This window comes from Acanthochromis polyacanthus, chromosome 1 (assembly GCF_021347895.1).
Source record: "Acanthochromis polyacanthus isolate Apoly-LR-REF ecotype Palm Island chromosome 1, KAUST_Apoly_ChrSc, whole genome shotgun sequence".
Taxonomy (NCBI): domain Eukaryota; kingdom Metazoa; phylum Chordata; class Actinopteri; family Pomacentridae; genus Acanthochromis; species Acanthochromis polyacanthus.
In genome coordinates, this window is record NC_067113.1 from 15,054,842 (window position 1) to 15,069,737 (window position 14,896).

The window sequence follows — 14,896 nt, forward strand, 5'->3', positions numbered from 1 at the left end:
CTAGTGGCAAACTTGCTATTGGAAAATTACTAGAAGATTGATAAACTGTGGTGGCACATGACCAGTGAACATGTTTTCCTGTCATGGAGAACATCTCATTTTTGCCTGAATATTACTGAAAGTTTGCCACTGTATGGCCAACACTGACAAACTTGTGACAACATTTGTCAAATTAATGTCTTTACTGCAAATTACCAACAAGTTTGCAGCAAATCTGCCACAAAGATTTTGCTTTTTCTAAGAGAAATACTTAAACAAAATTCTCAATGTTTAAAATGCCAAAATACTGCCAATACAAGTAATGTACAGCCTGTGACTTTATCATTTTTTTATGGAAGAATGATCAGCATCCACCTTTATATAAGTTATAGTAGCATATATCAGCATCATTTGCACAGAAGCAGATATAGTGCACTGTATGCTGTAGTGAACCATACATGCACTAACTCCTCACTGTGTTTAAATAATCAGTGTTTCAACATAAGCATGCTACACCTCAACAGGATTTCTGTTGTTTTAAAAGATTAATGTAACAAAATTAATTTTATAGCCTGTCGTCAATGGATTTATTTTCAGGATCTGGATAAAACGTTAGACTCAGACTTTTAGCCTTAGGAGAGAACACTTGAGCACCCATGAGTGCTACAAATGTGCTTCCAGACCATCAACACTCAGCATGACACATAAAACCTTAGTGAGTGAATAGGACGTATCAGGAATGCACACCTCCCCACAAAACACAAACACACACAGTGCTGGGTAATTATGGATATTTATTTCCACATTAGGAATGTTAACATAGGACGGTATCATCCAGTTATGCGTGCAGTATGTTTGCATTTGCTCGTCATTGGAAGAAAGTGGGTCAGTACAGCGGTGAATATGGAGTTATGAGAGGAAAGGTAGGCAAGGCCAAAGCCATAAAGCTCACTATGAATTGTGCTCATACATTAACACAATGTGGAGTATGACATTAGGCATATTCACAGGAACAGTTTAAACTGTAATAGTTACAATGGGAATCCCCCAACAGCACAAACTCTGCTATAAAAAAGGGCACATGAATGATACTAAAAATCATCATTTCTTTTGTTCTTGGACCAGGTAAGATGAGGTCCAAAAGCAGCGGGGTGGAGAGCCCAGCCAATGGGGTGCTTGGGGTTCCCCAGGCCGACCACGACATCGGCCAAGACCAGGAAGTGGGTCTGCCTGTGAAAAGTCTGAAGGCCAAGGTTCAGCAGAAGGAAGGTGAGGATCAGGTGGAGGTTGAAGTCATCTCTGACAAAGAGAAGCTACTGCTGGAATCCTCTGAGGATGGAGAAAAAAGAGGAGACATCATGGATATGTCCAAAGAGGATCTGCTGAAACTACTGGGAATCATGGAGGGGGAAGTTCAGGTGGGTCCCCATTGTGTTTGCCATTTTGTATCTGACCTTTGACCTGAATAAACATAGAACCAGTTTGAATAGAAAGCGCCTTCACTTGCTTTGGAATGAGTTCCACAGCAATTTTTGCACAATAGTTCCATCTTGTGGTTGAAAATTGCAACATACCAGAGAAAACAGGCACATGTGCCTTTTGTTTTCCAAGTGACTTCTTTTGAGAAATCTGGAATGTAGAATGATCATCCATCAAACAAAAGCAAGTGGGATTTTAGCACCTTAAAATGATACTTTATATTCAGATATTTCTGAGAAGAAAAATTACATCACATTTGAAGCCATTTTAATGCATTATTTCTCACATTTACACGTTCCTCCTCAAGTCATAACTTGCTGTGTTATAGTATATATCTGTGTGACTTCAGGCCAGAGAAGATGTTATCTGCATGTTGAAGTCCAAACAGACTCTCCCAGAAGCCCTCGAGTCAAGATATGGCTCTGCAGTCCCTGGCTCAGCTCTCCAGGCCCTACAGAGGGACGACTTCATGACTGGCACAATGCCCAACAGTCACAGAGTCTACCAAAAACCCATGGTGGAGGTCAGTGGAGAACTGTCAGTCACAGCATTGTTTGTGCTGTCAGCAGTGTTTTTTTTTTTTTTTTTTTTAACAAAGTGCATCTCTGAATAAGTCAAACCCTTAGGGATGATGAAGATTTATTTTTTATGAACAGGTTTATTGGGCTTGATACATTCTAACCCTTAAATCTTGAAGCTAGAAAAAGTCACAAGACAAACATTATTAGAAGAGATGTTTCTGCCACCTTGCTGGAGCTTATTGCTTCAAAACTGCTGGTATGCTATACCATGTATATGAAATTACATTTTTGGTCATATGTTCCTGGTCCTTGCAAGTATTGTGTTTCTGCTCTTTCTCAGCTGGAGCGTCTGCAGGAGAAGCACAAAGAAACGTACCGGCGGATGCTGGGCCAGTTACTGCTCGCTGAAAAGTGTCACCGTCGCACCGTCCACGAGCTGGACACGGAGAAACGCAAGCATGTCGACTACATGAACAAGAGCGATGACTTCACCAACCTCCTGGAGCAGGAGAGAGAAAGGTGAGGAGCAGGAAGAGGATGTAGGAACGGCTGCTTAAAATGCTGCACCACTCACATAGTATTATGGTTATGATCAAATGTGTGATTACTGAAATGTGGGACGATTTGAAATATGTTATCATTTGACTATTTATGTGCAAAAATGACAAAACTAAAACTTTATGAAGAAATAACAGCTTTAATCTTTCAGTAATTATATACACACAGTTCAGGTCATAATTATTTGGACAGATTTTTTGTTCTTCAAGCTCTGTGCTTCCACACATTCAATTTAAAATATAACGCAACACCAATGTGTTCAGTCATAGCATTAATTTAAGCAGGTTCATATGAAGAACTGTGTGGGAGACGTATGCAGACAGATACCAATCTGCTGCAGATTGAATTTTTTATTTTGATTTTTTATTTTGATTTTGTTGAGGGCTGCACAGTGGTGTAGTCGTTAGCACTTTCACCTTGCAGCTAGAAGATCATCGGTTCATTTCCTTGCATTCTTTCTGCATGGGGTTTGCATGTTCTACCTGGGCATGTGTGGGTTTTCTCCGGGTACTCCGGCTTCTTCCCACTGTCCAAAAATATGCTGAGGTTAATTGATGACTCTAAATTATCCATAGGGGTGATTGCAAGTGCCAATATTTGTATATGTAGCCCTGCAACAGGCTGATGACCTGTCCAGGGTGTCCCCTGCCTTCACCCCAAGTCAGCTGGGATAGGCTCCAGGATCCTGGATCTATTTCATTCTAGCCAAAGGGGTTCACACGATGCTGATTATAGCCTGCCAGCATCAGGCAAATCTCTCTGTATTTGACAAAATAGTGGAGTTTGTCAACTGGTTTCTGTAGCGACATTCCCGCTCTGGTAACAATGCAGCAATGTTATGTTGCCAATGCTGAAGAGAGGAGCAACTGTCGAGACAGAAAAGGCAACAGTAGGAGGATGGTAGAAAACATGGAGGAAAATCAGAGGAAGTTTTTATGCTGCAAATAACAAAGAAACTGATTAGCAGCAAGATTTATGTCTCAAATCTGAATGGTTTTTTTATTCATGCTACAGGATACATTTAAAAAAAAGATGTAATGACTAATCTATTATTGAAGTCAAACAAAATCATCATTTCATATTTTTTGGAAAATGTTCAGATCACAGACATCAGGAGATAGGCTTGGGTAATCAGAATATTCTACCTCTTTTACCAGAAAAGCTCCTTGGCTTGTTCTGCTGAATGATGACATGTCCTTTCATCCAGTGAGTTTTGATGCATTTGACTGACTCTGAGAACACACAATGCTTCTGTATACTTCTACATCCATCCTTCCCTCAGAGGTGAAACCATCAATAAATGCCAGGGGGCCAGTTCAGGTGTCAGTGGTACCATGTTTGACGGATGAGGTTTGGTACTTTGAGTCATGAACTGTCCCTTCTTTCTCCACACTTGTAACTCTGTCCATCATGTCGATACAGGCTGATTTTAATTCCATCAGTACACAGAACATTGTTCCACAGCTCCAATGTGGTTCTTGTATGAAGCAGATTTTTCTGTTTTTGAGGCCTAAAAGAGGTGAATCTTCTAAGATTCTGGTTCTCTGGTTGTTTAATATGGAAACATGTTTGTCTACACAATGGAAAAGATTCTTGACTTGCTGTTCAGGCCTCATGAGGCTTTTCTTCACCAGGCAAATAATTTCCCGCTCATCCAAACTCTGAACTGTCAGTAAACTATGAGCCACATGTACGTAGCATTGAGAGACATGCCGTTGCCAACTGTCCAATTACTTTTAAATCCTTACTGTTGGTGAAAAATTTAAACAGTATTTCCCTTCTGCAGTTCTTTCAACACTGAGATAAACCCTCTAGAATTACTCAAGCACAGAGCCTGAACTAAAAGAAAACATGTGTAACTGCTCAAATACTTGTCCTGACATGCATCTGTCCACTAAAAGACATATTTGCGTCCAGAGATTTTTGTAGCATGGATGGTTATGCAATAAATTAAGAAAGAAACATGTTTTTGTACTTCCAATACTGGTATGCATGGAAAGAAGATAAATGGCACCATATACTCTATATGTAAAGTCATTACAACTCTACTATAATGCCATGTGTTTTATGCATTCTGAATAAGCTGGCCAGACAGACTGTTGAGACAACTGAAAGGAGGAACTGGTAATAGGGAAGCATTTGAAAGCACTACAGGAGGATAAAAGTGGCAAGAGAGCGGAGGTAGATAGTGAAAACATGAATCACAGTGCCAGTGCAGTTTATAAAACCAGCACGAAACTTATTAAGCCTCGGAGGTGAGAGAATTCATGGAGAAAGTGCAACGGAGCAATGCACGACATGTGAGAATGTGTGAAAGATGGCCTCATCAAGCTGGTGAGGCACGAGAGAGGTGAGAAGAGAGGGACGTGTTGCTTACTGAAGTGATAACCCTGAATACCAACAGGGAGAGTCACGGAGAGAGGAGAGGGGTGAGGCAGGGTGGACATTGTGGGGAGGAAAGGGTCAGGCTATTTGCTGTGGGAATGAGAGAGGTCAGGTATAGAGAGGGGGAGACATGAGTAGTGGGCGGAGGAACAGGAGGAAAGACAAGTGGAGGAATAAAGAGCATTTCAGAGGAACGATGACATCATCTGTGAGACGAAGCCATCTCTGAGGTTGTGACCTGGCCTCTCGGTCAACAGGAGACAAGGGATGAGGGGTGAGGTGGAGCAACATCAGTGTGGGATGGTTGCAACATGTAAGTGTCGAGGGCCTCACAGAGATCACACAAGCTTGCTTGTGAGAGTGTAGATGTGCACTGAATGCGTATGAGAAAGGAAGCCCTACTAATTAAAGCACTCACAGATTAGAGTTTCATTGGCTGCTGCTTGTTGCGGAATGTATTCCGTACAATACCCACAACACATTGCTGTCCGTTCACACACAATAACTCTGACAGATGGGGATATTGTGTGCAGTAATTGCACTAATGTAAGTTAAATTATGGCACGCCAAGCGTATCTTCATTCATAGTTTGCCAAACGGCATTTGTAATAGAACACTGTATACACACAGAGAGGACATAGTCAATCATCTGTAGAACAGACTAGAGAGCAGTTATATGCTACATTTCATGAACTGTCAAACAGTTCATTTGCAGCACTGACCCAGCGGAGGCACACACTAGCTCTCTTGCTCAAGACTTTACTGCAGGACACAGGAGACTATGGAGGATAAATCACCTTCATGTCAGCTGAGCTGCCATCGCACACACAAGAAATGGTTGGGAAATGAGCAGGAGACTTCAACTTAGTGTTACAGTTACTCCTCAGGGTGCTTTCAAGAGGATAGCCCGTGCTACAATTAAATTAGCTAAAAGCCAAATTAGCTGGGGGAATATTTCAGATGAAACTTTTTGTAAAATGCATGCAAAATACTCAACTTGACAGATGTGAGTTTGAAAAAGCAATATTTTCTGAATTTGAGTGTCACTGTACTAATGTAATTCCAAAACACATCTAACCTGAGGCTAAATGTGTGCATGAATGAGAGATAGAACAGAGATAAAACCACAAGAAGAAAGTCAAGCTTAAGTTTTCCCTTTGATGTGCAGGGAAATTTGTGCATTCTATTATGTTAAGAAAATGAGTCGTGACAGCACAGGTGAGCCTTTATGAGGTAGTGAAATGGAAACAACACTAAGAATCAAGTATAAACACAAGATGAGGGTGATGGAACCATCTTTAGTTTTTCAAGTATTTTGTTAAAGGTAAAAGTATTGCACAAATTATGGTTGTGACCTGATAATGTAGTAGATTTATCAGTGAATCAATAGAGGTAATATCCAAAATTTCATTGCCATTTTCCATCTAAAATGTCAAATTAATGGTGGCACTAGAAGAAATATCAGAGGAACCATATGGCCATAGAATCCATCCTATATGGACAATGAATGTGTTTTAAAAATCCGTGCCAATCCATGTGATATATTTCTCTCTGGGCCACAGTGGTGGACGGACTGACCTAACCTCTTCATATGCCTGCAGCTAATGTGGCAAACATTAAAGTATAGCCTATATCATAATAAAAAACCTTCGTAACATCAAGCCGAGGCTCTAGTTTAAAGCATATGTCACAAATCATAACTGACTACTTTACTTCTACTTGATCCTTGGTTTGCATGCATGAAAGAGTTGACCTCCTTCTTATGCCAGGTGGTTTCCAGCAGGTTCCTTGGCTCATGCACAGGTCGGCCTCTGTCACCTCAAACAGTGAGTGAAGAGGATGAGCTCTACTCGATCTTACTCTGTCAGCACCCACAGAGCCCAGAGTCTTCTATCTGGGCCATAAAAGGAGGCAAAACACAAGAGTGAAGAAACAGAATATAGCAGGGAAGCATCTAAACCACAGATGTATGAATGATTTGGCACCAGCACATGAAATACAGACATGCATGTTAATGTTAATGATAACTGTTTCCATCATACAGACACCTCTACAGGGACCAGACCAAGACCGCTATTTAAACCTGATGCCTTTTTTAAGGTTGCCAAGTGATAGTAAACTTGTTGTGCTGCATGTCTGTCACCACAAATTCAGTAAAGTTGCTGTTGAGAATTCTGAAACATGTTCAGTAACATTAGTGTCACTGACTCATTGTTAAATTGTTATTTATGATCTAATTCATAGTTTTCAGATCTTCCTGTGGCCCAGTAATGGCAAATGTCTCCTATTCATAGAGCCCAAGGCTGTTCATTTCCAACTTACAACTGTGGAGCTGTTACTAGCTAAATTCAGGATGTTTTCTGAGGTGGAAATTAAAAAGAATAGCCTAGAGCTCAAAAGGTTAACATACTGCGAAAACAACGATTCAGACACATGACATTAGCACTAACACCCACACAAAAACAGACACAAATAGAACCTATCTTCCATGTCTGGAAGCTCTTTGTTTTGACATCCTCTCTCTCAGGCGAGATGGAGGCATGTCATCATCTCATCCCTATCGATGTGATCTTCCTCCAGCCATCCGGGTGAGAGTGAGGACAGAAAAGTCAAAGGTGTTGTGCCAAACATCTGGAGGAATGCAGCGGATGGGCACGGGATGTTCGCTCTCAGACATTAACACCCTCTCAGACTACAGAGCAATTTATATGTCAAGAAGTTAACATTTTTAAGTGGCACCGTTGAATGTGTATAAACTGACGGAGGAAACGGCTCCCACTCCTTAAGGCGTTTCAAAGAGAGTAAAGTCACACACATGAAATGAAAACGTCGACCTGAAGTACACACTTACATATGAACCAAAGGTGGTTGCTTTCAAATAGTCTGATGTCCAATTTGTTTCTGTTTTCTCTCTTTTAGCACCACACCAGACTAATGTGCAGTACTGTACCTTATCACTGTGACTCTCTCACTTAACATTAACACTTAAAGGTTTTTTTTTTCTGTCAAGAGAGACCATTGCTGTACAACACAGTGTTTTAACAGCTTTCTGGCAGTTCTTGTCCCCTTCAATCCTCAGCTTGACACTGAGGGGCTACAGTGCCTCTGAGCAAATTTCCCAGAAAGTGTGGGATAAAATGTTGTTACATAATGGAAAAAAAATCTATCATGGATGCTGGCTTATGCATTACACCTGTGTATCTGCTTAGGAAATACACAGATATAGCAGCTGCTTCAGAAGTTCAGACCATTATTTAAAAAAACAAAAATGCACATTTATGTGCAAGATAATAGAAACACATTGGGGATTGTCACTCTCTTGTTAGTCTGCTTTACTTTTTTTTTTTTTTTTTTACGTCAGCAGCCTGTTTTCAATTATATTTGCGTACTTATGGCTTTGCATACTGTAAACAGGCAGTTTGTTCATAGTTATTTCTTCCTCAGTAACAGTAAACTATAGTTCTTAGCCATTAGTGCCAAACAGCACTGACATCATGAGTGTGACCTTTGCAGGATAGTAATTTTAGAGTGCCAATTTCTGGGGTGTCAATGACATCTGACTGCGTAGCTTTAATGAGTTGCACTCTGAGATCTGGATGGCTCCTTTGGATACAGTTGCCAAATATACTAACCCCACTTGGCAAAAACAGCTGCTGGTAATATGAATCAATGCAGACGTTTTATATACAAACACTTAGACTTGTAGACAGCATTCATCTACAGAGATGTAGGGTTGTGAAGCTGTGGTTTCATACATTATTGACTGTACCGTATCTATACAGTCCCAGGCAAGAGTCTGCTGTCTTATAGTTATTGTAATGGTTCTGTCGTCCCAGATCTTCTTCACCTCAAGGGAGCCATCCAATTCATCCATATCTGGTTTCCTCATCATATGTAGACATTGCAGGGAACCCCATTCAAGTTTGGTTTCCCCTCAAGTGGAACTACAGCAGGCTTTCTCTCCTGTCTCTTGTACCAGAGAGATTATGGCTTCTGGGCTACACAGACAATATCCTGTGCACTTTGGAAAGTAGAGATATAATTTGATTTGCACCAAACTTGCAATAGACCTGAGAAAATTCTTTGTAATGCCTTTGTAGAGTTTCTGAAAACAACCCCTAAATCAGGCTTATCTATGGTTGCCAAGTTTTATGAAAACATTAAAACTGAGTTTTGCAAAACACTCCTTCTGTGGCAAGGGTCCCACCCCCTCCACAGTGTCCAAAGCAAAGCAGCACACACACTCTCATACACATTACTGCCTTACATGGATGAGGTGACATCACTCAGTAGAGGTCCGGTAGCGCTCCACTGTATTTATTCACCTTTCATTGTCTTGATAACATGCTTGGAATGTGACGCTGGAAGATCTGTGGGAAAGGAGGCCCTTGCTGTTTCTTATGCATTCTCAGTGGATTTAGCATGTGGAAAGCAGGGCGTATATGCAGCTTGTAGACCATCTATAGTGGGTAAGTTTTGAGTGCAGTTTGGTGTTAAGTTGTTGTGACTGGATATGAGTTTTAATGCGGCTAGGTTTGAAGCTTTTAAGGTTGTTTAGAATGCACAGTCTTCCTTGCTATGTTGTTGCCTACTCTAATTTGGTTGATTTTGCAATGCAAAAGTGCTCAGGTGGAATATTGAATTAGAATGTGGCTGGGAGTGTACAGGGAGAAGATGCAGCTGCATTCAGTCTGCTTTGCATGTATTTTGTTGGAGCCGGAGATGAGAATGAGCATGAGCAGCATAGAAAGAAGCTGAGAGAAAAGACGACCGCTTGGTGAGGGGGTGTTAGTAGAACTTAATCTGGCAGTTTGTGTTTAGTCTTTATCCTTTCAGCATGAATGAAAATAGCAGCAGTGATTGGGAGTTGTAGTGTGCATTTTTTTTTTTGCCAGTTTTTCCTCTTGGTTATATTGCTTGTTAAAAATAGTGTAGCATGTATGATATGTCTGTTATGAGAAAAATGTATTGTGTTTGGTAACGGGTTGTTTTATTGGTGCTTTTCCTAGATAGTTAGACATGAGTTCCAGCATTGAACAGACATTAAGGAGCTAATTATAGATATTTTTTAATTTAAAGAAAAATAAAATGTACTGGGAGTATTTAATTTGTCCCTTAAAGAAAATTTAACATGCAAATAAACCATTATTTTAGAATATGTCTATAAGATTATCACTGATGATAAAAGGGATTAAGCAGTACATCCTTGAATTCATTTACTTGTACTTCCTTGACAAAAACGCAGACATAAAGCTTAGTCAGTGAAACACCAAAAGTAATACCCTGTCTTTGTTTGTTCCCTTGCATTTTTAGACTGAAGAGGTTGCTTGAGAACGAGAAAGCCTACCAGGTGAGAAAGGAGAACGAGCACTCCAAACGTCTGGCCAAAGTGCGAGAGGAGCTGGTCAAACTGAAGTCCTTTGCTCTGATGTTAGTCAACGAGCGCCAGCAGCACCTGGAGCAAATGGACCAACAGAGCCAGAGGGTCCAAGATCTCAGTCAGCAGCTTCAGCAGCGAGAGCAGGCTCTGAGCAAAGCCAGGGAGCGCGCTCAGGAGGATGGCCACAGGGTGCTGAGCCTGGAGGCTGAGCTCAAAGAGAAATCTGGCAAGCTCACCCAACAACACGAAGAGATGAGTGCCAAACTGGCCAGTCAGGAACTCCACAACCGTCAAGTTAGTGCCAAACTTTTGGGGCTTACACATAAAGTGGAGGAGCTAGAGGAAAGCAACAGAACTTTGAAGAAATCTGAGGAGGAACTGCAGGAGCTCAGGGAGAAGATCAGTAAAGGGGAGTGTGGCAACTCCAATCTGATTGCTGAGTTGGAGAACTTGCGGAAGCGGGTGATGGAGATGGAGGGAAAGGATGAGGAGATTACCAAGACTGAAAATCAGTGTAAGGAGCTCAGGAAGAGGCTACAGGAGGAGGACAGTAGGAGTAAAGACCTCAGGCTGGAAGTGGAGAAGCTCCAGAAAAGAATGATGGAGTTAGAAAAACTTGAGGCAGCCTTCAGCATTAGCAAATCTGAGTGTGCACAGTTACACAATGCTCTAGAGAGAGAGAAGGGCCTGGCTAAAGAGCTTTCAGATGAAGTTGTGACTCTCAAGATCCGCATGAAAGAACTTGAGTCTTCTGAACTGAAGTTGGAAAAGTCTGAGCTGAGCCTTAAGGATGACCTCAGTAAGCTTAAGTCATTGACAGTTGCGTTGATGGATGAACGAAAGATCCTGATGGAAACTGTCAAGTCAGATGAGAAGAAAAAGGATGATTTGAGCAAGCTGGTCAAAGTTGAGCAGGGCAAGGTTATGGAGGTGACTGAAAAACTGATAGAAGAAAGCAAAAAGCTCCTGAAATTCAAGTCAGAGATGGAAACCAAAGTAGAGATTTTAACCATTGAAAAGGGAGAGCTCAGCACAAAGCTAGCTTATGAAACTGATAAAACTAAGGATCTTAACTCAAAGGTCAGCCACATGAAAAAGAGGTTAGATGGGTTTGAACAAGCAGAAAAGCTATCTGTGAAGAATTCACCAAACTGTGAACTGGGAAAAATGTCTGACCCCATCAGAAGAGATGACAACAAAGTTAAGGAACTGACATTTGAAATTGAGCGCCTGAAAAACCGTCTCAGACAACTGGAGGTGGTAGAAGGAGATTTGATCAAGACAGGGGATCAGTATGATATGCTGGAGAAAAGATTTATGACTGAACAGGACAAAGCCAACATTCTTTCCCAGCAGGTGGAGGAAATGAGAAATCAGATAGCACGGAACAAAGCAATTGAGAAAGGAGAGGAGGAAAGCCAGGAGGAAGACCTCAGACAACGATGCAAGAGAGAGGAGACTAAAACTAGGGAACTGCAGGCTGATGTGGTGGCCCTCAAGGAAAAAATCCATGAACTGATGCACAAAGAAGACCAGTTGTCTCAGCTCCAAGTGGACTACTCTGTCCTACAGCAGAGGTTCTTGGAAGAAGAGGAGAAAGCCAAGAACATGGGCACTGAAGTCTTCCATCTCACCAAAGAACTGGAGATAGCAAAACGTCATAGTCGGGCTCTGCGGCCCAGCTTAAATGGGAGGAGGATAGTGGATGTAGCTGTGACATCCACTGGAGTACAGACAGAGGCATCATCCACTGGGCCAGCAGAGGAGGATACTCCAGCTGTGTTTATCAGGAAGTCCGTCCAAGAAGAAAATCACATTATGAACAACATCAGACAGAAATGCCTGAAAAAGCCCACAGAAAAAAGTAATGCTGTTGAGCGTTGCCCTTCGTCTGGCAGCGACTTAGGTATCAAGAAATCCTGGATTCCCTGGATGAGGAAAAAGGACAACACCCCTCAAGAGACCAACCTGGAAAAGCCTCTGCACATCAATGGAAATCCCTTGCCTTCTGAACTAACCCTACCCCAAAAGCAAGGACAGCCTTTACACATCCGAGTGACACCAGACCACCAAAACAACATGGCCACTCTTGAAATCAGCAGCCCCACTACTGAAGATGTTTTCTCTAGCTCAGCTCCCCTTAGCCCCAACCCATCTCAGCCTAGATCCAGAATCACAATCATTCCTACCTACTCTGCTCCAACCCAGCGGAGAAAGTCCCCCGCTGGACCTCAAGGCCCAGAAAGAGCCAAATCTCCAGTCACCATCACAACTATATCTAGAGCTAAGTCTCCAGAAAGCACCCGAGCCTCCTCGACCAACTCAGGCAGACCTTTATCCCCTGTCTCTATTATGACAGTGAGCACCGCTGTAGTGGCTGAAGCCTCCACCTCCCCGGAGCCCCAGGAAATGACCATGGGCCGAGCTGTTTTTAAGGTTACCCCCGAGAAGCAGATGGTTCCAGTGCCTGTGCGAAAGGGATACAACAACACCAGCATCATCACCACCACTGAGGACAACAAGATCCATATTCACTTAGGCAACAGCGTCACCCCAAAGATGGTTGTCAGGCCGGTGTCTGCTGGAACGGAGAGCAAAGAAATGACCTTATCAACCGGGACAGTGTTGCGCTCACCCCGCCAAATCACCACCACTGCTACCAGGAGCACACAGAGTAAAGTGATGAGCAGCATTACAATTTCTCCTGTTACATCCACCACTTCCAGATCCACACAAGGCACGGTAAGTTTTCTTTGAAGGTCCGTTTCATTCAGCTTTGGATTAATTTGCCCATTTGGACTTCTTCCATCAACATTGCTACTTCACTGGAATTTCATCTGCGATACTTTATTTTCCAGGCATGTCCTGCTATTTCTTGAAGTCTATTTCTTACTGTCTTGATTCTTTTAAGTTTAAAAAAAAAAAAAACATTCACAGGATTACTAAAGGCAACTGTGGTTCCATATTTATAGTAAAATTTGATGCTTCAAAAAGGTAAAATAAGCTTATTATCAGCTTCCTTTCACGCTGCCAGAAATGAGAGATGAAGCAACACTGTGTTGGTGTTTCTGTGGCTCTCATAATATGCTCTTTGTGGATCAGATGGGTAGCATGACAGAAATATTGCTTTGGCCAGGCATCCAAACAGCAGAGCTAATGATGTGGCATTTTGCCACCCCACTACAGTTCTGCTGTAATTTATAGTTGTTACACAGTGTTTACATTCACAAACAGCCATACAGGGCTCAGTGCCCTCTGGCTGACACAAAACAGCCTTGCATCAGTAACAGCACACTGAAACCTGGCCTGAAAAAGTGGTTGAAATGAAAGAATGAATAAATATTTACATTTTTTTATTCACAGAGGTCCTATAGCACATATGATCTGTTACATTGTTTAGAAATTCAGAATTCCCTTTTCTCCTATAATGGACATTGCCGCTTTTTCATTATTTACTTTTTATGGTGCTTGTCCATTTCAATTCTCCTGCCTGAGAAACTGTACTCTCTCTCTCTATTGTCAAGCAGACTGGGCACGATGCCCAGCCGCCTCGCACAGGGGTGACCCGCATCCCGATGTCCAAGAGCCTGAAGACGGGAAAGACTGTGCTGGGATCCCTGGGAATCTCGAGCGGAATGAAGCTGGAATCACGAGCTGAGAGTCACTCTATGAGGATAGAAGTTAAGAAGTCCACTGTGAGCAGCAATACCTCTCAAAATGGAGGGAAACCCTGATTGACACAGCATATCTATGCGGTGCTTCATAAAGAGTAATATGAAAAACTCTGATATCCCTATACAGCTCAACTAGACATTACAGGGCACAGAAGCATTTGTTTTTGTAATTAAATAAGCCATTAATTTTTACTTTTTGTAAAGTATTTTCTATGTGTCTGTGTCATATGTATCTCTTCCATTTATATAGGCACATATCCATTGTTTTTACAGTGTGTATTGTGATGGGCATTTGGGTTAAATACTATATCAGAGTGTGCTGCTACTAACAGCTTCTTGCTTTGAGTGGTTGTGTCACATATAGTTTGTTGAGATGTTTTATATGAATACATTATAGGTCAAAATACTTTTGTGTAAATTAGGTGTAATTTTTCTGTAAAGGATTTGTACTGAAAATAATTTTAAATAAATGTGATATCAGAGGGCTGTGTGTAATATATGTAGTGTATGTAAAAAGATTTAAAAAAAAAACAGAGACAATTGTTTCCATCTTCAAAACAAGGCCAGTCATACTGCATATGACTATATTATCCAACCTGATGTACAACAAGTTACACTTTTATGATATTTAGTCCTCTTTGGTATTTCTAGGGAGGGCTTACACCTACAATATACTCTGGAAATTATAGTAATGTTCCGGTGGAATTAGTAAATGTGAGCACAAGTTTGCTCACTTTGTTAAATTTCTTGAAGAAAATAACTCTTTGTGCTTATTTAAACTCTGCAAATCTGCTGCAAACTTCCATCTAATTTGCAAGATAAAGCAGCTATAATACTTGTATACAAAAGTAAAGGCAAGCTATCACCAATTTAAATTTAAACCGAGCCAGTCTGATTTTTAGGGCTCATGATCAAAGTAC

General features: G+C 41.5%; 1 protein-coding gene and 1 long non-coding RNA gene across 3 annotated transcripts; one reads left to right on the forward strand and one right to left on the reverse strand.

Moving 5' to 3' along the window:
* Positions 1-756: 756 nt before the first annotated feature.
* LOC127536165 (uncharacterized) lies at positions 757-10,384 on the reverse strand. 2 transcript variants are annotated; one of them, XR_007945155.1, is made up of 3 exons: positions 10,270-10,384; positions 2,356-2,478; positions 757-1,308 (listed from the first exon to the last, which is right to left on the reverse strand). It is a non-coding gene; the product is annotated as an uncharacterized LOC127536165 (long non-coding RNA). The 2 variants fall into 2 exon arrangements; XR_007945156.1 differs by lacking the exon at positions 10,270-10,384 and adding an exon at positions 2,954-8,175.
* Positions 1,065-14,459, forward strand: LOC110957905 (filamin-A-interacting protein 1-like). Its single transcript, XM_022204139.2, has 5 exons — positions 1,065-1,397; positions 1,808-1,981; positions 2,320-2,498; positions 10,236-13,044; positions 13,830-14,459. Exons 1-5 carry the CDS (start codon positions 1,065-1,067, stop codon positions 14,034-14,036), a joined length of 3,702 nt encoding a protein of 1,233 aa, XP_022059831.1. The 3' UTR covers positions 14,037-14,459.
* The last annotated feature ends 437 nt before the right edge of the window (positions 14,460-14,896 follow it).

What these genes read in the sequence shown, in the direction of transcription:
- LOC110957905 (XM_022204139.2), top strand. Translation starts at nt 1,065, where the DNA reads ATGATACTAAAAATCATCATTTCTTTTGTTCTTGGACCAGGTAAGATG. An exon ending in ACCAAAAACCCATGGTGGAG is followed by an intron (nt 1,982 to 2,319) that starts GTCAGTGGAGAA and finishes GCTCTTTCTCAG; the next exon opens with CTGGAGCGTCTGCAGGAGAA. An exon ending in CCAGATCCACACAAGGCACG is followed by an intron (nt 13,045 to 13,829) that starts GTAAGTTTTCTT and finishes ATTGTCAAGCAG; the next exon opens with ACTGGGCACGATGCCCAGCC.